Source organism: Lepidochelys kempii, chromosome 14, assembly GCF_965140265.1.
Source record: "Lepidochelys kempii isolate rLepKem1 chromosome 14, rLepKem1.hap2, whole genome shotgun sequence".
NCBI lineage: Eukaryota > Metazoa > Chordata > Testudines > Cheloniidae > Lepidochelys > Lepidochelys kempii.
The window spans coordinates 33,802,109-33,826,479 of NC_133269.1; the positions used below are offsets into that span (position 1 = coordinate 33,802,109).

At 51.5% G+C, this 24,371-nt stretch overlaps 1 protein-coding gene and 1 long non-coding RNA gene across 7 annotated transcripts; one reads left to right on the forward strand and one right to left on the reverse strand.

Annotated features, from left to right (window-relative positions):
• The first annotated feature begins 6,210 nt into the window (after nt 1-6,210).
• Nucleotides 6,211-17,863, forward strand: LOC140898280 (uncharacterized). Of its 5 annotated transcripts, none has more exons than XM_073311904.1 (4): nt 6,211-6,484; nt 10,397-10,517; nt 13,523-13,630; nt 14,467-17,863. In XM_073311904.1, exons 2-4 carry the CDS (start codon nt 10,430-10,432, stop codon nt 15,954-15,956), a joined length of 1,686 nt encoding a protein of 561 aa, XP_073168005.1. In that variant the 5' UTR covers nt 6,211-6,484; nt 10,397-10,429; the 3' UTR covers nt 15,957-17,863. The 5 variants fall into 5 exon arrangements, with proteins under 5 accessions (XP_073168005.1, XP_073168007.1, XP_073168006.1 ...); XM_073311906.1 differs by having other exon boundaries at nt 14,470-17,863; XM_073311905.1 differs by having other exon boundaries at nt 6,211-6,415.
• On the reverse strand, nt 17,371-23,223 carry LOC140898302 (uncharacterized). 2 transcript variants are annotated; one of them, XR_012154953.1, is made up of 5 exons: nt 22,486-23,223; nt 22,269-22,339; nt 21,466-21,609; nt 18,238-18,357; nt 17,371-17,825 (listed from the first exon to the last, which is right to left on the reverse strand). It is a non-coding gene; the product is annotated as an uncharacterized lncRNA (long non-coding RNA). The 2 variants fall into 2 exon arrangements; XR_012154952.1 differs by having other exon boundaries at nt 22,269-23,222.
• Nucleotides 23,224-24,371: the final 1,148 nt, after the last annotated feature.

The window sequence follows — 24,371 nt, forward strand, 5'->3', positions numbered from 1 at the left end:
TGTCTCTGCTGCTGCCTGATTGCGTACTTCCGGTTCCAAATGGGGTGTGTGGTTGACTGCTCAGTCTGGAACTCTGGTGTTTGTAACTGTGAGGTTCTCTTGTACCTTTGAAGAGCTGGAACTCAGTTCCCAACTCCTTTAATCTTCTTTGAATACATGGCATGTAGTTTCTATGGGTCTCAGTTCCCATCTGTAAAACAGGGATGGTCCTTGTTCTTTTGTCTACTTAGATTGTAAGCTGCGTAGGGCAGGGACTATCTCTTGGTCTCTGTGTGTACAGCGCCTGGTGCAATGAGGCCTTGGTCTCAAGTGGTGCTACTGAAATATAAGTATAGTTTAGCCTGGATTCACTGATCCGCCCCCTGTGAGTATAGAAGCGAAATCCTCATGCTTTTACAAACTCAGCTACTACTGTGGCTAGATTCAGGTGTTTAGGTCTCACTGACTATGAGAATTAGCTTTGACTGATCTATTTATTTTTTAAATAAACGGAATAAGCAGCACATGTGGTGAGAGTGAGAGATTTCAGAGTGGCTCCTCTTTATTGGGTGCGAAGTGACTTCCTGATCCTTTTGCCCCTTTGCTGCAAGCGCAAAGAAATCGCATTGCACTGCGCAGGAATTGCCGCACTGGGTCAGACTCGTGGTCTGTCGATTTCCGTCTGCATCAATGGCCAGGTACTTCACGGGAAGGGGCACATGATTCAAAGCCTTAGGCCTTCTATACACACTCAGAAGTTGTACCACTTTAGCTATACTGGTGCAGTTAAACCAGAACAACCTCCCTAGCCTGGAGGCAGTAATACCAATATACAAGTGCCTATGCTGTTATAGCTTATTCCCATATGAGAAGGGGAATAAGCTATACTGGAATAAGCACTTTTGTGCTGATATAACTGCCTACACACTAGGGATTTTACCAGTACAGTAAAACCTGAGTTACGAACACCTCGGGAATGGGGGTTGTTCGTAACTCTGAACATAACATTATGGTTCTTTCAAAAGTTTACAACTGAACATTGACTTAATACAGCTTTGAAACTTTACTGTGCAGAAGAAAAATGCTGCTTTCTCTTTTTATTTTAGTAGTTTACATTTAACACAGTACGGTCCTGTATTTGGTTTTTTTTTGGTCTCTGGCTGCGTACTTCCGGTTCCAAATGAGGTGTGTGGTTGACTGGTCAGTTCATAAGTCTGGTGTTTGTAACTCTGAGGTTTTCCTGTATAACTATTTCAGTTAAAAAAAAAAAAATCACACCCCTATCTGAATTATTATACCAATACGAAATCAGAGGATAGACTTTACCTAAATAGATCACTTCATCCAGGCAGCCTGACTGTTGTTTGTTTAATCCAGTGGTCTCCAAACGGTGGGGTGCGCCCCACTAGGGGGCACAGAGGAACATTTGGGAGGGCACGGCAGGGCCCAGGCCAGACCCCACGGGGGCGGGGGGCAGGAAGGGAACACCACTCAGCCCCATACTGCCTTCAGCCCCGACCCCAGGTGTAGTTCCAGCGTTGGCCCTGACTATGGCTCTACTCCTGGCCACGGCTCCTGACCACTGTTCTGGCCTGGCTGCAGCTCAGTTACTGGGCCCAGCTCTTGACTGACAGGGGGGCGCAGACTGGGTAAGGTGGGGGCATGACTGAAAAAGTTTTGGGACTACTGCTTTAATCCATGCACAGTGCTTAGATCTCATGGTGATAAACTCTGTCAGTCCCTAATACAGCCAAACACAAACGCAGAGTAGTCCCATTAATGTCAATTGAGATTTCTCGCATGCTTAAACTTCAGTGTTTGTTGAATCGGGGCCTAAGTGCTTTTCACATTGTTTCATCTCACAGACAATCTTAAAGGCAGGAGGAGAACTAAAATATTTAATAGGTTGCTTTGCTCTGGACACAATTTTTCATTACTGAAGCTGGCAAAGAAACTTGATAGTGGTTAGGCTGCTGGAATGCTAAGAACACTGCTGATCACGCTGACCAACATTGTACCATTGTTTCCTTGTACTCCCAGGTCTGTCTTTCTGTATCCATCTGTTGTCTCTTGTCTTAAACTGAGATTGTATACTCTTTGTTTCCTGTTCTGTGTTTGTACAGCACCTGGCACAAATGGCCCTTGACTGGGGCTCCTAGGCACTACAGTAATACAAATAAATAATAGTAATTAGAAAAGAAAAAAGTGAAGAATACAGTCTGTGATGGCCCAGTGCCATTTATTCATTGTTTTCAGTGACTGGAGCAAAGAAAGATACTGCGTGTAGGTGTAGTTCTTTCATCAGTGGGTGATTTCTGTGTCCACTGTACACTTAGGACAGATTCTGCTACACATATTCATATTGAATAGTATGTGGGAAACATAGGAATTGCCAGACTGGGTCAGTTCCCAGTCAGTTCTCTGACTGTTCCAGAAGATGACAGAGCTTTGCTATAGCAGATGTGGGATAACCTGCCCCCAGTCAGATCTCAACCTGGCGTCTAATATGAGACTCCTTCTGCCCCACAACAGAAGATGTTTACAAGCAGGAATCAGGCTCACAGATTTTTTATTTTAAAATAAGTGGGACTGAGACATTGCCAGACTATGAAATTAAAGGAGCAAGTGGCGCTGAGCAATCTAATAATGGCTTAAAAACATCCAACTTGCATATTTTCCCAGTGGCTTTAAAATTGTTGTGGAATTAATCTGCCAGGAAAAATGTACTATCCACAGTCAATCTATCATCCTTAGGGATAGGCCAAACTCTGATACCCTTGCTGTGAATAGTATTTCACTCCCTGATTAATTAATGCCATTGATTTTGAAAAAAAACAATTTTGAGATTGTTTACTCTAGAAAGTAGATGACTGTAAGGGGACATAATTGTCCTAACAGCGAGGTGCCATATTCATAGAACAGGATCCTCTTGTACTAGTTGCTGTACAAGCATACAGTTAAAAGCTGATCTTGAATCCAGGCCCACAGGGTTTTCGGGAAACAGCTCTGGGATGTTTCACCAGTGCTACTCAGACCTCAGAAATATATATATATTTCTCAAAGCAAATAAATTAATAACTTGGTGCAAGTTGCTAACTTAATTGGTTAATTACATAGTAAAAGCATCCAGATTGATTAATAACTTAGATTGGTTAATAATTAAATCACACAGTGTTTTAATATTGTGTGCTGCAAAGAGCCAGAGGAGACATATTACAGTTTTATCACTGTGCTACACCAACACACTGGGATTGGGAACTCACAGATTTGTGTGGGCCAGCTGCCAGGGTTCTATGACCCACTTCCTGATTGGCCACATAGTTTTGGCCCTGATTGCCTGGCGACTCTATATAAATTTCCTGTTTTGCTACTCGCCTTGTCTGTGTAACAGGCCATTGCCTTGCTAGTTGCTACTTGGCCTCACCTGACTCTGCCTCACTGCCTCACCCTTGCTGTGCCTTGCCCTTGGGTTGGATCTCACCGTGATCAGACTTCTTGTATGAACTCTGATCAGGACTCCCTTTTGCCCTGCCTTACTCCCGGACGTTACCCACAGAACAAAAAGACAGTCCCTGCCTTAAGCGTCTTAGAAACTTAGTATGAAACAAGAGACATCAGATGGGTATGGACACGGGCACCGAAATACAATTGTCCTGGGGGGTGCTCAACCCCCACTCCACCCTTTCCCCCAATGCCCCACGCCCACCCCACCTTTTCCTGCCCCTGCTCTGTCCTCGATCTGCCCCCACTCCATTCTTTTCTTCCCCCAATGCCCCACCCCACCTCTTCCCGTCACTGCTCTGCTTCTGCCCCATCTCTTCCCGCACCCTCCCCTGAACACCCCCCATCCCGAGACACTATTGGTCAGCGTGATAGACAATGGTCTCTACAGTTCAGAAAAAGACCAAAACATGGTTGAGGTTTGAGGGTTTTTTTACATCCCAGCAAAGCAGAGTTTTGAGAAGGGATTTGAAAGTGGATAATCAGATTAGCAGTGCAGGAATTTCTGTTCTTCTTGTCTTGTAGCAAAGGAAGAAAGCGGGATCGCTTGACGATTACCTGTTCTGTTCATTCCCTCTGAAGCACCTGCCATTAGCCACTGTTAGAGGAAAGGATACTGGGCGAGATAGACCATTGGTCTGACCCAGTAGAGCCATTCTAATGAACAAGGGGACATGCAATGAAATGAAAAGGTGGGAAAATTCAAAACCAATAAGGAAATACTTTTTTGTGCCACCTGCAATTAGCCTGCAGAACTCATTGCTACAGGAAGTTGTTGAGGACAAGAACACAGCAGGATTTATATGGCGAACAAGAATATCCAGAACTGTTTCAATGAACACCACCACATTCTGCCAGGGATAGTAAACCTCATGCTTCAAGGTTTAACCCAATCTCTAAAGTGCTACTGCTGATGTAAATGACAACACAAGGGGAAAAGCCTCTGGTGTGTGTGAGGGAGTGGAGAATTCTGATTTGGGTTCTAAGTGTAAATGAGGACAACAAGGTCAAGACAGAGGAGAATTAGCCTCACAAGGGGCTGGCGCCGTTTAGCCTGAAAAGATAACAACAGCCTGCATCTTTACATTTATTTCAGTGGGACAGCAATTGGAGTAAACAAGAGCATAATCCAGCCATGGCTTTTCAGATGTTTTGTCTCACAGAAGGGTTGGGAAGGAGATTCTAAACATATTAAAAAAAACGTTAAAAGCCTAATTTAGTTAGGAAGGAAATAAAGGCTCAGAGGTTTGGGTTGCCAGCCTTACATTTGGGTCATATGGGTTCAATTCACTCTTTGTCTACTGACTGAGGCTACGTCCACACTACAGACTTTTCAATGGCGCTGTGCCGCTATAAGGTCTCCTGTGTTGAGTTCTCCTGTTGGCTAATTAAACCACCCTTAACGAGCAACGATAGCTCTGTCAGCGGGAGCGGACATAAAAAAAGGTGCTAGCCGCTTGTACTCACCCGGCGGTGCTCCGGGTCTTCGGTGGCACTTCAGCGGCAGGTCCTTCACTCGCTCCGGGTCTTTGGCAGCACTGAAGGGCCAGCCACCGAAATGCCACTGAATACCCGGAGCAAGTGAAGGACCCGCCGCTGAAATGCCACTGAAGACCCGGAGCGAGTGAAGGACCCGCTGCTGAAATGCCGCTGAAGACCCGGAGCGCTGCCGGGTGAGTAAAAATTAAAAAGGCACCAAAAAATTAAAAAGGTGCCATTTGTGCTCAGTGTGAGAGTGGCCACTGCCCTGCTTCCCCCCAGCTACACTACTGGTTCAGGGGTTGTTTTTTTCCCACACCCTGGAGTGACAAAAGTTTTAGTCACAAAAATGCCAATGTAAACATAGCTTAAGTTCCAAAGCTTGTCTCTCACCAGCAGAAGTTGGCCCAATAACAGATATTACCTCACCCCACCTTGTCTCGCTCATCATTGGAATTGGAAAAGGTTCAGAAAAGGGCAACAAAAATTATTAGGGATATGGAACAGCTTCCATATGAGGAGAGATTAATAAGACTGGGACTTTTCAGTTTGGAAAAGAGACAACTAAGGGGGGATATGATTGAGGTCTATAAAATCATGACTGGTGTGGAGAAAGTAAATAAGGAGTGTTATTTACTCCTCATAACACAAGAACTAGGGGTCACCAAATGAAATTACTAGGCAGCAGGTTTAAAACAAATAATAGGAAGTATTTCTTCACACAACGCACAGTCAACCTGTGGAACTCCTTGCCGGAGGATGTTGTGAAGGCCAAGACTATAACAAGGTTCAAAAAGAACTAGATAAGTTCATGGAGGGTAGGTCCATCAATGGCTATTTGCCAGGATGAACTGGGATAGAGTCCCTAGCCTCCGTTTGCCAGAAGCTGGGAATGGGATCACTGGATGATTACCTGTTCTGTTCATTCCCTCTGGGGCACCTGGCATTGGCCACTGTTGGAAGACAGGCTACTGGGCTAGATGGGCCGTTGGTCTGAGCCAGTAGGGCCCTTATGTTTTTATCCCAGGTCACTTAGACTCTTTGTGCCTGGTTTCCCAGCTGTAGCATGGGGGTAGCCTGCGTCCCAGCACCGCTGGGAGGAGGGTGCCTGGCTAGGTGAGAGCCCCTGTGGCACTGGATCCCATGGTGCTGTGGGCTGCAGCCAGAGACGCACCTGGAAAGAGCATGAGGTTCTGCCAGGGAGCGGCGGGGCTGGGGAAAGCGGAGTCTGTCTCGGCGGCCTCTAGAGGGCTCTGGCTCGGGGAGGGGAGGCTGCGCCCTGTGTTTCCACCGGCCCGGATACCGGGGTTTGGTTTCCGGAGCGAGACAGGGTGACTGGTAGTGGCGGCGGGCGCCAGCTCCATTGTGACCCGAGATCCCAGACTGAGCCGCTGCTGCGGAGCGTCGGAAACCTGCATTAACCCCGCTCTGGGCCCAGCCGGGGCGACTTTCTGCGGTGGGTGGAACCAGCCCCTGGGGCAGCCCCGGCCTCCGCCGACACCAGCCCCTGAGCCGGAGCCTGCAGGTGAGGGGGGAGACCCGGGGGAAGGGCCGGGGCCGGGCAGGAAAGTGACTCTGCACCGACGGCCCCTCCTCGCCCCAGCTCTGCTCCCGGGGGGCGGGGGTCTGCGAGTCCCGGAGCTGCTGCCCCCCCCGACCCCCCCCGGCTCTGCCCCCCCCCCCCGGCTCTGCCCCCCCCCCCCCGGCTCTGCCCCCCTGAGCGCCGGCAGGAGCCGAGCCAGCGCCGGGAGAGCGACCGCCCCAGGACCGGGCCAAGGACCGAGTCTCCCAGCCCGAGGGGAGGGGAGAGGGGGCAGGAGGGAGACAGGGGCAGAGGCTGGCAGGGGCAGCAGGGGCAATCAGTGGGGAGGGAGGTTATTATGGGCTCCCAAAGGGGCCCAGTGTTGCGCCCAGTCTCTGGGTGACGAGTCTTGCCAGTGACGCCTGGTTAGAGGATTCCCCTTTGGGGGGTTCCCCCAGGTCTCGAACCAGTGCTGGGGGTTCCCCACATCTCCCCAAACAAAGGGGGGTGGGGATGAGCCCAGAGCACCTCTGGGGACCAGGGTATTGCAGGGAGTCAGAGGCCACTGAGGAGGGGACAGCCCGTAGCGCCCTAGGTAACGTGTGGGGAGTCTGGGGTAATTGGGGCAGCAGGTTGTTTTGGGTGTAGGGGGATCCTGAGGCAGGCTAGGGTGGGCCTTGTAGGAATCTGGGGAGGGCTGTAGGGAAGTTGGGGCAGCCCCCCCCCCATTTTATCCCTTCCTCCACCAGCCTCCCTAATTCTGTCCAGTCACCTTTCAGTCGCTCCCCCACCTTCTGTCCCCATGGCCAGGTTATAGACCCTCCTATTCAGCCCCCTGCTTGTTATCACCCTCCCGCAGGCTGCTGTTGGGTTCGGAGGGAGCAGAGAGCCCCCCCGCCTGCCTAACCCAGCACCATACAACACCCCCCCACACACACATGCCACTTCTGCCGGGGAGCAGGGCAGGACCGAACTGCCAGTCATGAAAGTGTCACACTGGGAAGCCCCGGGAGCCAAACCTGCCCAGACCCATTTACTGCAGCATTCCTGGGCAGATTCACTTTCTCATGAATAAGGTGAGGAGCAGAGAGAGAGGAAAAGCCAGTTCTGCCTGGTCCCTGCGCTGTTCTGCCTGTGCTCAAGGGGAATCCCACAAAACAGGCGGCTTCTTGGGTTCTGCTCTTTTCTAACACATGGGTAAGAGACTCTGTTCCTGGCAGGGTTTAAAATGTTTGGGTGGCTTTAGTGCTGATGGGAGAGGCCGGGTCTGCTAAAGTGACACAGGGGGCTCGTCTACACTTGAAGCGCTGCAGCGGGGCAGCTGCTCAGGGCGTCTGGTGAAGATGCTCTAAGCTGACGGGAGAGAGCTGTCCCGTCAGCATAATAAAACCATCTCCACAAGAGGCAGTAGCTATGCTGGCAGGAAAAGCTCTCCCACCCAGATAGCGCTGTCCACACCGGAGCTTAGGGCAGTGTAATTTACATTGTTCAAGGGGCATGGCTTATTCACCCCCCCACAACCGAGCGACATATGTTACACCGACATAACCTGTCGTGTAGACAAGCCCTCAGCGTTTTCCCAGCAAGGCAGAGCCCATAGGTCCTGGAACAATTTGTACAGTGGGGGTGCTGAAAGCCATTAAACAAAACTGTAAACCCTTTAAATGATGGAAATGACTTCAAACCAAGCACCCCCAGCACCACTAGTTTCAGCACCTATGACAGAGCCTAGTGCAGAGGTGGGCAAACTACGGGCCACATCCGGCCCGCGGGACCGTCCTGCCCTGCCGCTGAGCTCCCCCTGAGCTGTAAGCTCCTGCTGCTCTGAGCAGCATGGTAAGGGGAAGGGGGGGGGGGGTTGGATAAGGGACAGGGGGTCCCAGAGGCAGTCAGGGGACAGGGAGCGGTTGGATAGGGGGTGGGGTCCTGGGGAGCAGTTGGGGGTGGGGGTGTGAATAGGGGTCAGGGCAGTCAGGGGACAGGAAGCAGGGGGCAGTTAGATAGGCATGGAAGTCCCAGGGGGCCTGTCAGGGGGCGGGGGTATAGATAAGGGTCGGGGAAATCAAGGGACAGGGAGCAGGGGGGTTGGATAGGGGATGGGGTCCCAGGGGGCGGTTAGGGGCGGGGGGTCCCGGGAGGGGGCGGTCATGGGACAAGGAGTGGGTGGGGGGGTTGGATGGGTCGGAGGTTCTGAGGGGGACAGTCAGGGAGCGGGAAGTGGGAGGGGGCAGGTAGGGGGCCGCGGCCATGCTGTTTGGGGAGGCATAGCCTTCCCTACCCGGCCCTTCATACAGTTTCGCAACCCCGATGTAGCCCTCGGGCCAAAAAGTTTGCCCACCCCGGCCTAGTGTCTGTCTGCAAGGAAAAAGCCTAGGGGGCGAAGTGGACTCAAGTGCCTTCTGAAACCTCCCCAGTCGCCCTTCTCAGCCTGACCGGCTGCAGCATAATGGCCCCGTTTCGCTCCAGATCCTCCCAGCCCTCCTGGGGCATGGAGCAAGTTCTGTTCAGCTCAGTGAGGGTATTTTTAGCTTGCTGCTGGAGGAGGAAAAGGACAGTAAATGCACCAGGGGAAGGAAGGGAGGAAAGGGCATGACAAGCCTGCTGCGACTTGTGTGACTCCGGGTCTGAATTTTGGGAACGGGCCTGTTGGGGAGGTTGTAGACATTAACCTGTCAAAGGAATAAACCCTGGAATACCTGGGACTCGGCCCTTTCCTCTGTATGGCAGGGAGCTCTCAGGGTAAATCCACACTTAAATACTACAGTGACACCGCTGCAGCTCCACCGCTGTAGGGCTTCCGTGTAGATGCTCACTACAGCAATGGGAGGGGTTCTCCCGTCACTGTAGCTAATCCACATCCATGGACCTAACGCTGTCTAGGTTAGGTTAGCTTGGCTTCACTACATCTCTCAAGGGTGTGTATTTTTCACACCTCTGACCAACATAGTTAGACTGATGTAAGTTTTCAGTTTAGACCAGCCCTGAGGGTCCCAAACACGGGACTGATCAGCAGCTACGGAGCTGGGGCGGCCAAAGAGAGGAAAGTGCAGGGTGAGGCAGCGTGGTGTTGGCTGATTTGCAAGGGAGGTGTGTCTGCAATGAATAGGGACAAAGGGCCACCGTCTAGGCCCGAGCGAAAGGACCGACTCTGTTCATGCAAAGGCCGCGGCAGATTCATCCCCTGGTATACCTGCATGAAGCCAGGCCTGTTCTCTGAGGGACGTTGTCACGGTGTTACCATCTCCAAACGCCCCCTCATGGCACGGCCCTGCAGGCACCCCACCATCTGGTTCCCCTTCTCAGATTCCACCGCATGTTCTCCTGTATCCAATATTACCCCTACCCTTTATTATCCCACACGGTACAAAATAGCCCCAAACACAGTCCATTCCCCCCAGTACACACAACTCCTTCGACGCAGTTGAACGACACACCTCATACCCCGCTCCCTGCTCAGGCATCTCTCACCTGCCCCTCCTGCCTCTTTCAGCCTCTTCTCAGCTGTCTCTCACCTGCCCCTTCCCTGAGTCTTTCTCCCTGTTCCTAGAAAGAGACAGCAAACCTTTCTAATTCTCTGCAGCTTCCCCCCTGCACCTCAGCAGGGCTCTTCCTTGGGAGCCCTTCTTTGCGAGCAGATGTCCTGCTCCCGGGTCTCTACAGATTAGCCCCAATGGGACACACCTGTGCTGCTAGGGTGACCAGATAGCAAGAGTAAAAAATTGGGACTCATTTTTTCAGGGAGCAGGGAGGGTAGCTGCGTATATAAGACAAAGCCCCTGCTATCGGGAGGTCTGGCCACTCCTGGTATAGGGGTGCTGGATCCACTTCTTTTCCAAGGAGCCAGACACTCGGTGACAGGTGCAACATATGGGAGATGGGCCGCTGGTACTGAGCAGGGGGCGTTTGTCGTTACAGTCACTGGTGACGTTAGAGGAGGTGACTTTCACCATGGAGCCCTGGGTGATGCTGGATCCGCGGCAGAGAGCCCTGTACCGGGACGTCATGCAGGAAAGCTATGAGACCCTGATGTCCCTGGGTGAGGAACTCTTTTCATCTCTCCCTTCTCTTCTCTCCAACTTAAATCCACTCCTTCCCACCCACCCGCCCTGCTTTCCCCTCTCCATGAAGATGGGACAGAGCGGAGAAGAAAGGCAGGGAGCTGCAGCCTAGGAAGCCAGATATGAGGGAGCAGGTGTCATTCCTGTGTGGCTAGAAAGCCCCACGGGAATCCTTGATACTGACTGAGTATTAAACGTTTCATGAATCCTAAGCAAATTGCCACAGAGAACTATGCTTTGCCGATAGTGAAGAGAAGACTGAGGAGCTGTCGTAGGATTAAGGAGCAGCAGGGGCTGGATAAGTGGAAAGGACACAGGGCTAGAGGTGGTCAACTGTTCTCAAACCAGATGTTTTTTGTTAGGAAGAGACGGCTTCTCCCCGCCTCCGAAAATAATTTTTTTCCCTCAAAGAATTGTCAGTTTTTTGGTTGGGGGGGGGGAGGGGGGGCATTTTTTTTTTGGATACTTGTTTTCCTGAAATTTTGATCAAAACCATTATCAACAGGTTTTTTTTGTTTCCCAAGAAATGGAATTTTGGGGGGAAATGAACAATTTCCATACACATTTTGGGAGAAAATTGAATTTTTTAAAAATTATGGGACACTGAGATGAAAACAACTTTGCAATTTTTTGCCTGAATATCAATTTATTTGTTCATTTTTCAACCCGCTCTCTCCATGGGAGCTGGAGGCTGTGGAAGGACGGGTCTGATGCCGGGGCAAGGGGATACTGGGGAGAGGCAGAGGGAACCAGACAACGGCCAAAACCGTGGAGCAAGGAGGGGGCTGAGGACAGAGGCCACAAGTCCAGAGTGCAGTGGGAGGAGGACGCGGAGGGAACGGTGTCCTGGACTCTCCATTCAGGGAAGGCCTGGGGGGAAATGTGGTCCGGGCTGTGGCAGTGGAGAATGCAATGAGGATGTGTTTGGGGGGATAGGCCAGGCCAGGAGCTGGTTGCTAGCTCGGCTAGTGGAGAGGGGGGAAGTTGGGCTGGATGGAGGCAGAGCACAGAAGCCCAGAACCTCAAAGGTATTTAGGAGCTGGGATGGAGGGAGTGGGGAGATGGAGAAATCATCTATAATGGAGGGGAACAGAGGCCTGCCTGAAAGGGGAGGCGCCAGAGGAAAGAGATTGTGGCGTGGGATAAGAAGGGCTGTCAGGCAGGAGGCGATGGGGATTGAAAGGAGGAATCCGAAGAAACTGAGGTGGTGAACTGAAGATCTGAGGCAAAGTAAAGATACTTTCAGTTTCCCAGTTCAGTAACCAGGAGGAACGGGCTGCATGGTGTCTGTCAGGGCCCCAAACCGCCCAGGCTAATGCATGAGAATTCAGGCACCCTGCATGGTCCCAGACATGCTAACATTGGTTGTAGGTGCTTGGACCCCACTCCCATCACAAACAGCTCTGGGTTGGCTCTCCCAGCTTTTGCAGGAGAGCATCATTAGCTCAGTTTTTTTTTACAGAGGAGGCCTGGGGTAAAATAAGTGGAAGAACCAGGAATTAAACCTGGGTCTCCTTACTGACCACATTGCTGCTCCTTGGCTGCTGCGAACGGTCCGTAATACAGCCCTGTGAACAGCAGCAAACTGAAATCTGAGTCATTTATAGATTTAGTGCAAAATCTGCTTTATTTATTGATAGTCTACACGCTCTAGGCCAGGGGGAAGGAAGGTGTCCACGGAGTCAGAGGACAAAAGGGGAGGGTGGCTCGGCCTAGCTCAGAGCAGGATGACACAGTCAAGGCCTTTGGTCTACACCAGAGAATGAAGCCATTCGAGCTGAACAGCTGTAATCCCAAGGATCTCAGCTGTCTACTGGCTTACTGAACCACTGCAGGTTTGTCCTGCATTCACCTCCCAAACGGCAGTGCCCTCTGGGTAGCCTCTCCGACAGCTGGAGAGTCCACGGACGTTGCTGTTATTTTTGTTACTTGGAGTGACCCCAGCCAAGATTGGGGTTCTGTAGTACTTCGCCTCACCTTCAAACCTAGCTGGTGGGGATGCCTGCCCTGAAGAGTTTGTACTTCAAATAGATAAAGGGTGGGAGGGAAAACAGAGGCAGTGACTCGCCCGAGGTCACCCAGGAATAGAATCTGGGCATCCCGACTGCCAGCCCAGCGCAGTGTCCATAGGACCAGCTGTGGTTCAGCCGCAGGACTAGTCGGACAGTTCTGCCTAGCTTACCTTCCCTGCAGCACTAACATCATGGCGGGGCGTTGATCAGTGTTCACATCGCCCTCCCCGTCAGTACCCGGCCCGGGGAAGCTAATGATCCAACCAACGGGCACAATTTGGTGATGAACCCTGGTCACATGCCCCCTAAGGCATGTCGCGCATACGCTAAGAAGACTAATGCAGGTCAGACTTCAGCCCTGGAAAGTCCTTACTCACATAGCCCAGGTCATAACTGTACCCAGCACGTTTGCAAGCGGACCCAGGGCGTGCTACAAGCATGCGGGGAGGTTGAAACGGCTTTTAGCATGGTAAATTTCTCTGGTGCAGTCAAGGCCGCTGATTGGACAGAACAGCAACATGTATGGTCTTCTTTTAGGGCTGGGCAGGCTATAAAGACCAGAGGATAGGCCAGAGGACAGGAGGTTTGGAGGAGACGGACAGAGAGGAACGACAGTAAGCGAGTGTAGAAGAAGAAGGCATAGACTTGAAGGCTGTGAGCTTGGAGTCAGTAGAGTTAAGGGGAGAAAGAGACCAGAGGAGTTAGGGAAGTTGTGAGTGGCAGGGGCAGGAGGATGAACTGGGGGACAGGAAAATGAGATGAGGCCTGGATCGGAAAGAGAGAGGAGAACACATCACAGAGACCAGGCCAGGAGAGAGGGACTCAGCTGTTGAACAGCTGAGCCAGCGAAGAGCTGGGGAAGAAAAGAGATCCCCAGGACAAGGGGCAGCCAGAAAGGCAGAATCAGAGGGCAATGAGCTGGAGTAGAGACACCTAATGAACCCTGATATCACCTGTTTTTCCCCCACGAGCACTATTTCCGATTTCTAAACCCGACCTGATCTCCTGGATGGAACGAGGGGAGGAGCCATCCGCCCGGGATTTCCAGGGACGGGAGAGCCCCCGCGGAGCCCACGCAGGTGAGCAACCGGGTGAATCAGACTCCCCCGGCCCATCCACCTGGGTCAACGGGGCACAAACAACAGAGCCGCTGGAATTCCCGTGAGCTCCCTGCTTCTGCCTCCTCCCACCCGGGTCAGGTTTGTAGCCCGCAGCAGACGTTGTGGCTATAGCTGGTTGGAATTTGCTCATTAACTTTTTTTTTTTTTTTTTTAAGAGGGAGGACCAAAAAAAGGAGCGTTTTCACCAAAACATACATTTTTGCAGGAAATCTTCATTTTGGTCAAAATTTCCACTTTTTCATCCCAAAACTGGAAAATCAAAATAATCTGCCTTTCTTAAAAAAACTGTTTTGCAATAAAATGGTTGGTCGGTTGGTTGATTTATGAAAACTGAACATTTTTAGAGACAGCTCAAAGTTTTAAACTGCAGATGGTTTTTCGAAAACTGAAAATTGAGGGAAAGGGATTTCAGACTAGCTGTCCCGGTGGGTCCCTTTTTAGCCTTAAATTCTGTGACTTTCCTGACTTCATGTTCTTACAGTGACATCTTTGGTGTGGGAAATTAAACAACATTAAAATTAAAAAGCATTTAAAAAAAAATTCTCACAAATCATAATTGTTGCTTTTCAACTAACTCCAGATGTGTATTTGTGGCAGACGTCAGTCATGGTTCCCCAACCGTCCTGGTTCATACCTGGCAGCAGCTCCCTTCCCTGGAGTCTTCAGATGGGATGTGAAGGCAGAATAAACCCCTTCCTCTCTCTTCTTTGGGGAAATCTGGGTTCCTTTCCCCCCCCACCCCACCCCTGTGCAGGGAGTGACTCATGCCTGGACTCTCTCTCCCTTTATCCCAGCAGCTGATGGTTTGGTGAGCGACAACGAGGAGGAGGAAGAGGAGGAGGAAGAGGAGGAAGGCTCAGAGGAGCTGGAACCACGCACATCTCAGAACCCTGAGTGGGAAAAGAGCCCTGCCGGCTCCGATGAACAAAAGAAAGCCCAGCCAGGGAAGAAGCATGACAAAGCCACGCAGCGCGGTCCAGGCCTGAGGAAGCCGAAGGGCACCGCGGCCCAGACTCGCTGCGGCGACTGCAGGAAGAGTTCCAAGTGTGGGGCGGCTGGGGGCCGGCAGCGTAAGGGCAAGCCGACCGAGGAGCGCGCCAAACCCTTCTGCTGCCAGGACTGCGGCAAGGGCTTCACCTGGGCCTCGCACCTGGAGCGGCACCGGCGCATCCACACCGGCGAGCGCCCCTTCCGCTGCCCCGAGTGCGGGGAAAGCTACAGCCAGAGCTCCCACCTGCTGCAGCACCGCCGCACCCACACCAGCGACCGGCCCCATAAGTGCGGCGACTGCGGGAAGCGCTTTGCCCAGCCTGACGAGCTGGCCGCCCACCAGCAGGGCCACGCGGCGGACAAACCCCACAAGTGCAGCCACTGCGGCAAGGGCTTCGTCTGGGCCTCCCACCTGGAGCGGCACCGGCGTATCCACACCGGCGAAAAGCCCTTCAAATGCCCCGAGTGCGGGGAGGCCTTCAGCCAGAGCTCCCACCTGGCAAAGCACCGGCGCAGCCATACAGGCGAGCGCCCCTACCGCTGCCCGCACTGCGGGAAAAGTTTCTGTCAGAGCTCGGACCTGGCCCGCCACAAGCGGATCCACCTGGGCAAGAAACCCCTGCGCTGCAGTGACTGCGGGAAGTGCTTCCGGGCTGGCCCGGCCCTGGCCCGGCACCAGCGCTCCCACCGGCGGGAGAGAGCCCACCGCTGCGGCGACTGCGGCAAAGGCTTCGTCTGGGCCTCTCACCTGGAGCGGCACCGGCGGGTCCACACGGGCGAGCGCCCCTTCCCCTGCGCTAGCTGCGGGGAGCGCTTCGCCCAGAAGGCCCACCTGCTCCAGCACCGCAAGACCCACTCCCCCGACCGGCCTTACAAGTGCGGGGACTGCGGCAAGCGCTTCGGGGACAACGCCGCCTTCCTGGCCCACCAGCAGGGCCACGCAGCGGAGAAGAGCTACAAGTGCAGCGACTGCGGGAAGGGCTTCGCCTGGGTCTCCCACCTGGAGCGACACCGGCGTATCCACACCGGAGAAAAGCCCTTCAAATGCCCCGAGTGCGGGGAATCCTTCAGCCAGAGTTCACATCTCACCAAGCACCAGCGCAGCCATCTGGGCAAGCGGCCCTACAAGTGTAGCGAGTGCGGGAGGGCCTTCGGCCTCACTCTTGACCTCATCATCCACCAGCGGACCCACATGGGCGGCAAACCCTATAAGTGCTCCCAGTGCAGGAAAGGATTCACTCGCCGGGCCAACCTCATCAAACACCAGAGGAGCCATGGGGAGGAGGAACCCTGAGGGGATGCACGGACTGGGCTGCAGGGTGGAGGGAGAGAAAGGGGGATAGGATAAACATGACAGTCGGAGGCTAAAAAGCGTGTGTGTGGTGGGGAATGGTATAAATGCGAGGCTCAGAAGCTAACAGGCTAGAGGAATGGTACAGATGTGAAACTTGGTGGCTAATGAGGTGGGGGAGCAGTATAAATGTGACACATGGAGGCTAATGGGGTGGGGGAGCAGTATAAATGTGACACATGGAGGCTAATGAGGTGGGGGAGCAGTATAAATGTGACACATGGAGGCTAATGGGGTGCGGGAACAGTATAAATGTGATACATGGAGGCTAACAGTGGGGGAACAATATAAATGTGACACTCAGATGCAGTATAAATGACCCTTGGCGCAGCTGCCCTGGGATTCCCTGTGTCTCACAGTGGGGTTGCCAGTTTTGGTGGGATGTATTCCTGGAGGTTTCATCGCATGATGTAATCTTTAATTAAAAATTAATCTTTAATTCCTGGAGACTCCAGGACAATCTTGGAGGGGTGGCAACCGTAGTCCCTCGAAAGGTATTTCCAGATGTCTCAGAGCATGAGTGAATCTCCCATAGAGACAGAGACCCACCTGCGCCTGACCCTAGCTCAGAGCACAAGAGGCTAAGGGCCTGGGCTGACAGGTCTTTGCCTCAGTCTCTGTGTCATGGGGTTGAATTCACACAGCATAATGGAGAAGAGCTGGTTTCTACGGCGCTTCCCAAGGAAGAGGGGAAAAGCCTTAGTAGGCAGATAATCCCACTTCAGCCACTCGGAGTGTTACATTTATACTGTAGCCCCAAACCCTGTTACCTATGAGTGTCACATTTATATTGTCACCCTCCCACCCACTGATCTCTGAGCGTCATCCTGGCACTGTCGCCTCCCATGCTGTTAACCTGTGAGCATCGCCCTCGCCCTCCCAGAGGCAGCAACAGGAACAGGGTAGGAAATTATTGCCTGTTCCCTGCAGTGATGCAAGATGCAGTCGGGGGGATACAGAACTGGGAGACTGCAGGGTTAGCTCATGCAGACCAGACAGCTGAGCCTGAGAACTGTGAACTCGTTGCACTGCGGACAGGCAAGAAATGTCAGAGGAAGCCATCCCTGAATTCTAAAGAGCTACAGATGAGTGACGGAGGTGGTGGTGGGGGCAGGCTGGCAGCGCCTCCTGATTTCTGAAAGGACGAGGCTGGGCAGAGATGAGAAGGAAGCTGAAGAAATCAACTGTCCTGGCCCGCCCCCAGTGACGGAGGGAGACAAAAAACCTGGCAGGCCAGCTAGTCATCTCCCCCCGCCCCCCCATTTGCTATGGGGTCCTGTGTAGGGATAATGGAGATTTAAACAGAGACTCTGCTGCATTCACACCCCTCCCTCTGCAACATACCCAAGATGGCCCAGACCCTCAAAGGTATTTATTCCTTTGGTATCAGTGGATTTTAGGAGCCTAAATGTCATTGAGGTTCTGGGCTAACATCCGCAGGATGAGAAAAGCCTCCACCGGGATCGGAGCTGCAGATGCTGCTGTGACCTGCCCTTGCCTGTGAGAGCAGCTGCCAGCAGATGAGGGGTTCGTGCTGGGCAGGCAGCGGCCGCAGCAAGGCCATTTCTCCAGCAGAACTGAGCTCCTTGAGGACGGAATCCGTTCCTTTTGTCACCAGATCCCAGCGTGGCTCCCCAGAGGCCTGTCCTCTCCCAACCCCTGTAGGAACGTCCGTCTGACACTTCCGGGAGCTGGGATCTGTTTGCGGCTGCGTTCTTGGTTATTTTTTTTTTTTTTGGAATGCGTCGTGCTGAGTTTAGTTCTCCACCACTGAGTCGTAGACGATGGTTTATTTGTGACTTTTCTTGCTTTCTGTTGGAGGCAAATAAAATAGAATGTAGTTTTACCAGCCTTAGCCTCCAGGATACTTGGCATGATTAGAAATACAGCACGATACTCATTGGAATAGAGTCTGTTTAATTTGAACAGGAGTGTTGTAGATCTAATAGGTACCATTAACTCAGGGCTGGTTCAGACAAACCCAGGACTTCTGTGGAATATTTATTTAGGATCTCCCGCAAGGGAGAGAGACTGCACTCTCTCTTCAGTTAAAGTTATCAACCAGGAGCCCATTAACAGGCCAAGCCTTTCATAAGTGACAAGCTATTTGAACTCCCCCAAGTACTAAACCTCACATCTTCTACTCCAAGTGCAGGGTTTCTTTGACCTCCCATTTGGAACTTAAGGATATAGTGACATGCATATTGGTTTTAGAAATCCTTACCAAAACAAGACACTCTACTGTACACGCTTCTCCTCTAGGGTGTTGTATGAGAGACCAAAGTCGCTTAGTGCCCAGCTGGAAGGCGCTCAGATACTTGGGAGATGAGCGCAATAGAAGAACCTATATAGAAAAGAACAGCTTTTGGGTGTCCACCTTGAGACTCCATAAAGGTGTCTAATTTTCTGAAGGGCAGGAGCTTGGCCCTTTCAGGCAGCTCATGCTGGGCACCCAAACTCCCTAAGCACCTCTGGAAATCTGTGGCCCAATTTTATTCTGACCACCAAATAAAAGGCCCAATTTTATTCAGTGGCCCAATTTTCAATCCCCTTCCCTTCCCTCCCCTTGCCTGCAAACTCCCAAAATTAAAATACCTGCAGTCTCAAAATTTTACGGCAAATGGGGGAAAAAATTACAGAAAATTTCAGAGGCCTGGCAGAGTTTCACTGGTTTAATGAAGGTCTTGTCTACGCACGGTTTTTATAGCAGCGTAATTATCATGGTTGGAGTGTGATTTTTCTAATGAACGAGTTGCACTAGTTTACTGATATAAAAGTACCTTATTCTGGTGTAACTTAGATAACAAGGCAGCTTACTTTGACCTAACTGTGGAAGTGTCTACACTTAAATTTCGCTCCCGTGGAAGTAACTGCCCCCTTACAATGATTCCATCTCCATGAGCAGCGTAGAATCAAGGTTGATGTAGTTAGGTCAATGCAGTCTCAGTGTAGACACAGCATTGCTTACGTTGATTGTTACTGGCTTTCAGGACCCATCCCACAATGCCCCGTATTGACAGTACAGTTGATACAAGGGTTCCTAGTGATGACACGCACCAATACAAGGAGCAAAGTATAGACAAGTGATACAAGTGATCAAGTGATACAATTACGTGGCAGCTGTATGGTGACGTAAGTAGTCAATTTTGTAGCGTAGACATGGTCTTATTCCCCTTCCCTCCATGTATAGCTATTCTTGTATAAGTACTTTTATACTGAGGTCAGGTCTATACTACAATGTTTTGGCAGCATAACTATGTTGGTCAGGGGTGTGACCAACAGCTGTGCTGACAGAAGAGCACTCCTATTGACGTGGCTAATGTCAGTGGGGGAGGTGGGGTTACTATGCCAAAAGAAAACCTGCTTCTGTTATCATATGCTGTGTCTACACTAGAGGGTCTGCTGGTATATCTGTACAGGCAAAGCATTTGTAGTGTAGACAAGGCCTGACATAACTTTGTCCACACCGGTATAGATAAAACGGTACAACTTTTGTATGTAAACAAGTGCTAAAGTTGACATTTTAAAGTGATTCAATTCAACCAATGCAGCTTTATGTATGGACACTCTGAAGTTGGTTTAAACCTGTTTTACAATGGTTTACCTTGCACTGGCAAATTTTCAGGTGCAAGCTGTGTTGATATAACCAGTTTTAAACCAAAGTAAGGTGGTTTACACCAATTCAGCAAATTTAGGTGTGGACACAAGCAAAACAAAGTTGACACAGGTTGATTTAATGTTGTAAGGTAGACCAGGTTTAAATTGGCTTTTAAACCAAATTCAAGTTAAACCAGTGCAACTTCTGCGTGTCGACATGATCTAAGAAATTAAGCATCTTTTAAAGGATTAAAAAGTCATGACACTGGCTCCTTCTTTGAAAGTGCTTGGAGCTCCACTGTGGAGAAAATACGAGGTAAGCACAAATCATTACTGACTACATCTTTCCGCTGGGGTTCTGAAGGGGTGGAGGATAGGTAGGTGCACAGTGATCTGGAGCAGTAGAGGGAATTTCCTGGCTGTGGAACTCAGGAGATTCATGTTTGACTTTTCTGAGGTTCTTTAGCATGTTCAGAGGGGAGGCAGCCATGCCGTGAGGCCATGTGTCACTATCCTAGGTGACCTTTGGTACATAGAACTCGTGTTGTGCGTTTATAGTAAAATCCCCAACTCTCCAGCTTGCCAGTCCCATGTATTCAAAAACCATGAGTTGGGCCCCTGAAAGTCCAGGTGGCTTAAAAAAAACCCTTAAAAAAATTAATTCTGGATTCTCTATATTTGCTTTCTGAGCCTTTAGGGGTTAACATGTTCAAGCTTTTCTCTGCAACACAGGGGACTGGATGATGACTTCTCTCTCTAAAAAATTATTGTGGAGAGTTTCACAGGACTCCAGGAGCTGGGGCTTTTAGACTGATCAAATATCACGAGACCAGTGATAAAGATGTTGGCAACTCTGGAATGTACTCCCCTAATTGCTGCAATTAGGGCCAGATTAAAAGTCGCCAGGGTCCTAGCCATGTCACCTGTGCCCTTCTCCACACTACTGCCGCACCCTACTTGGGATGCTGGCAGCAGAAGCTACCACTGCAAGAGCCAGCTGATGGAAAGCCTCTGCCTCGCCTCTTTCAGCAGCCTGAGTCTGCTGTTCCCTGCCTTCAGGCAAGTGGAGATCTCACCTGGGCTTGACTCAAAGGATTCTCTCTGTAGGGGCCCCTGCTGAGCCACAATGCAGGGCAGCAGCATCCAGGGGTCCAACCCAGAGCCCCCAATTTGGCAATAGCAGTACAGGGCTCCCCAGAGCAGTCAAGTTTCCGAGTTAAAAATGGGATGGATAAGGTAGCTCCCCCACCACCCCATCTCAGAGCAATTGTCTCAGCCTCTCTGCAGACTCAGGCAGACATCACCACAGGGGTTACACTGGTCACATTTTAGAGCTTAACCACCACAAAGGCTAGGAACCTTATTATTATAAAAAAACAACAACTAAGTACGGGAGTTAGGGCCAGTAGTGCCAAAGGGTAAAGTTTTCAGAAAGTACCTATGGGATTCAGGAGTGATATAGTTACATAAGAGCTTAAGTCTCACTGAAAGTCAATGAATCACCTTTGATGGTGGGACATAGCATCACAGAGCCACAGGATTTGATCTATGCCTTGCCTTGTAACCAGACCCGTAGGAGTGACCCTTTTAGTGTGCCAGACCCTTCAGGGGCAGGCCCCTAGCCCCAGGGGGTATGTTGACACTGCAAAGAAAAACCTGCAAAGGCAAGTCTCAGGGGCCAGGTCAATGGACTGAAATAACCATGTAGGTGTTCCCACCCAGGATCCAAGACCCTCACAGAGTCTGGGCCTGCAACCCAAGCCTGAACATCTACAGTGCTATTTTTAGCCCCACAGCCCAAGACCCAGGCTCTGAGACTCAGCACTGCAGGTCTGTCTTGGGAAGGTAGACGTACCCCAAGATGGCCTTCAGGCACCAGCGCTCCCTGTCTCTGTCCATGGCTCCCTGCAGCGAATCCAACCCAGCCAGATTTCTGCAGGAGGTTTGGATTGGGCCACTTCAGGGCTCTCAGGGATTATATCCAGAGTCACCAGACAGCCTTTGCAAAACAAGGTCACCATCGATTAGTCCCTGGGTGTACAGAATCAGAGACTCCCTACGCTAGCACAGCGAGAGGCAGAGTTCAGCCTGTCCAAGGCTCCCTTCAGCCACGCTGCCATCAAAGGCATCTTGTCTGGCTCTCACTCCCTTTGTCCTTGTATCCCAGCCACCTGCTCCCTTTGTTCTCCAGCTGGGGCCTTTGCTCCATTTCCCTGCCAAAGGGTGTGTGTGTGTGTGGGGGGGGGGTAATCTCTTTCCTTTGGGGTGCTGGTTGCAAACATCCTGGCCATTGGGGTTCCCAGATCTTCCACTGATAGGTCGTCAGTTTCAGCCATTCCTTTCAGGACCCAGTCATGCCCACCCCCCCAACAGTTACGAACACCTTACAGCTCCTGCTCTGCCCTAAGAGCAGCTTTTAACCCATTTGCACTCACTAGGGAGCTATGCAGAGCACAGAGGGAAACTGAGTCGTGCATAGCGATCATAAAAATGTTACCAAAATCCCCACTTTGTCACATGCCAGCCTGGACCCCCAAAGGGTATTTAGCCACCTAGTTCCCAAAAGGAGCTACCTTTGAGGCTCCAGGTCAGCAGTGAGCAGAGCAACTCCTGAATACCTTTAAAAATCTGGGCCTAAGTCACTTTTGAAAATGGCACCTTTGAAAATGTCACCGTAGGTCTTAATCCGGTTCTGAGTCCGATGGAGATTATCTGACCTCCAGAGCTCACTGCAAGGCAGATGGTGTTCTTGTGTTAAAACGAGAGCTATAGAGAAGCACGCACATATTTTGAGTCAAATATCACATAGTACAGAAGCAGAGCCTGCTGCAAGCTGTCTGCAGCAGATAGCCCCGCTCCTTCACATGGCGTCTACCTGCATCCTATGGCTGCTTTTGGCCCAGCTTCCCCAGGGCAGGTGGCTCTCTAAGACAGGCTGAGCTATCAAAGGGTTGATCACAGGCAGAGCTGAGCAGGCAGTTGTCACAGAGAAGCGTGGGCTTTAGCAGGCATCTTCTCCAGGTTTGCAGAGGTGCCCGCTGCTGAGCTGTCCATATCAGCATGACTTCCAGCAACATCTCTGTCACACAAAGCCCCGGCTGCAGCCACAGATGGATGCTGCTGGCTGAGTTTTATGTCCAAGCTCCCATCTGCCACCACCGAATAGACCATGGAGTTCTTAGCCAAGGCTGCTAAGTCGGTGCTGCAGGCTTCAAGCCAATCATCTTCCGAACAACCCCATTAAGCTAATGTTCTCCAGGGCTTCTGTCTTGTGGTAGAGAACTCCGGTCGCTGTGAGCACAGAGGCCCACCAGCCAACAACTAGCCAGAGCGAGCCATACTGTCTCATGCCATGTGGTCGGCTTTGGCAGTGTCCTACCTGAAGCTGGTTTATCTTTTCTTCTCTTTAGCTAAGAAGTGGTCTGTGGGGAGGGTGATTTTCTCCACTAAAGAGCTGGGGTTTGTGTTCCTTCAAAGAAACATTTTTTTCTGCAAAGTTAAAGCATTTCTGCAGCATCCTTCCCTGGTCAGGTTGTGGCATTGCTGTGGCACCCCAAAATCCACACACACACCCTAAAACACATTTGGTTCCTGTTCCACCCCACCCCCCTTTTGGCTCCTGTCTCCCTTTCCCATTAGTCCCCCCCCCCCCCAAAATCATTTGGTTCACATCCCTCCTCCCCATATAATTTGGCTCCTGTTCTGTCTCCCCCCTCCCCACACACCCCGGAAATAATTTGGCTCTGAGGCCTCCCCTACTCACACCCCTTTGTTGTTGTTATAGATTGTAAGCCCCGCGGGGCAGGGACAATATTTTTGTTCTGTGTTTGTACAGCACCTGGCACAACGGTGTCCTACGCCATGGATGGGGCTCTTAGGTGCTACAGTGCATAATGGTAGCCCTGAGAGACCCCAACTGAGATCAGGCCCCCTGTGATTCCAGGGGCTGCACAGACACCATGTGAGAAGTCCCACCACCTTACAGGCAGGCAGATGATGGGCCAGCAAAACATACCCCCCCCCCCCAAGTTCTGCACCTGGGAAAGTTTTTTGGCTTTGCTAATTAGCTGCCCTAAGGGAGCCCTCCCCTCGCTGTACTAAGTGCTAGTCTACCAGTACTGGCATATAAGGCCCTCCCTTCCCAGGGGAACAGCCCCCTTCCCTGGCTGTCCTGCCACCCTCCCCCTCTTTCCTGCTCCACAACCAGAGCACAGACAGGGGGCTGGGAGGAGGTCAGGTCACTCCATCAGGCAGAGGTTGTGGGGGTATCACCCTCACACCCCTGCCATAGCAACCCATTGGCTCCAGTTCCCCTCTTCAAACACCCTACCAAAAATCATTCAGCACCAGCACCCCCCCTCACAAAAAAAAATCATTGCCCCCCCCAACATCTCCCCCCTACCCTGACTTGGAAAGGAGGTGGCATTCAGGGCGCCCACAGCTGTGTAACAACAGGAGGGACGAGCTCTTGTCCATCAACATCCCCAGGGGTCTCTTTTCTCAGAGGTGGATAGAAGGGGGCTCTAGCCTCCCAGCTGCAGTGTTTCCAGTCAAAATGGAATTAGGATGAAATCTAGACACAGCATAAACATGGGACTAAACCTGCCCGATTCCTTTGCAGCTGAAATTCTCTTGCACACCTGGCTCCTTGTACCCACTTTTGCACAGCCCAACAGCAGCTATGCACAGCAGCTGGCAGGGGCTGGGCTCGGCAGCAAAGTGGGCATGTGGCGAGAGGGGTTGATGAGCAAAATTCGAGGC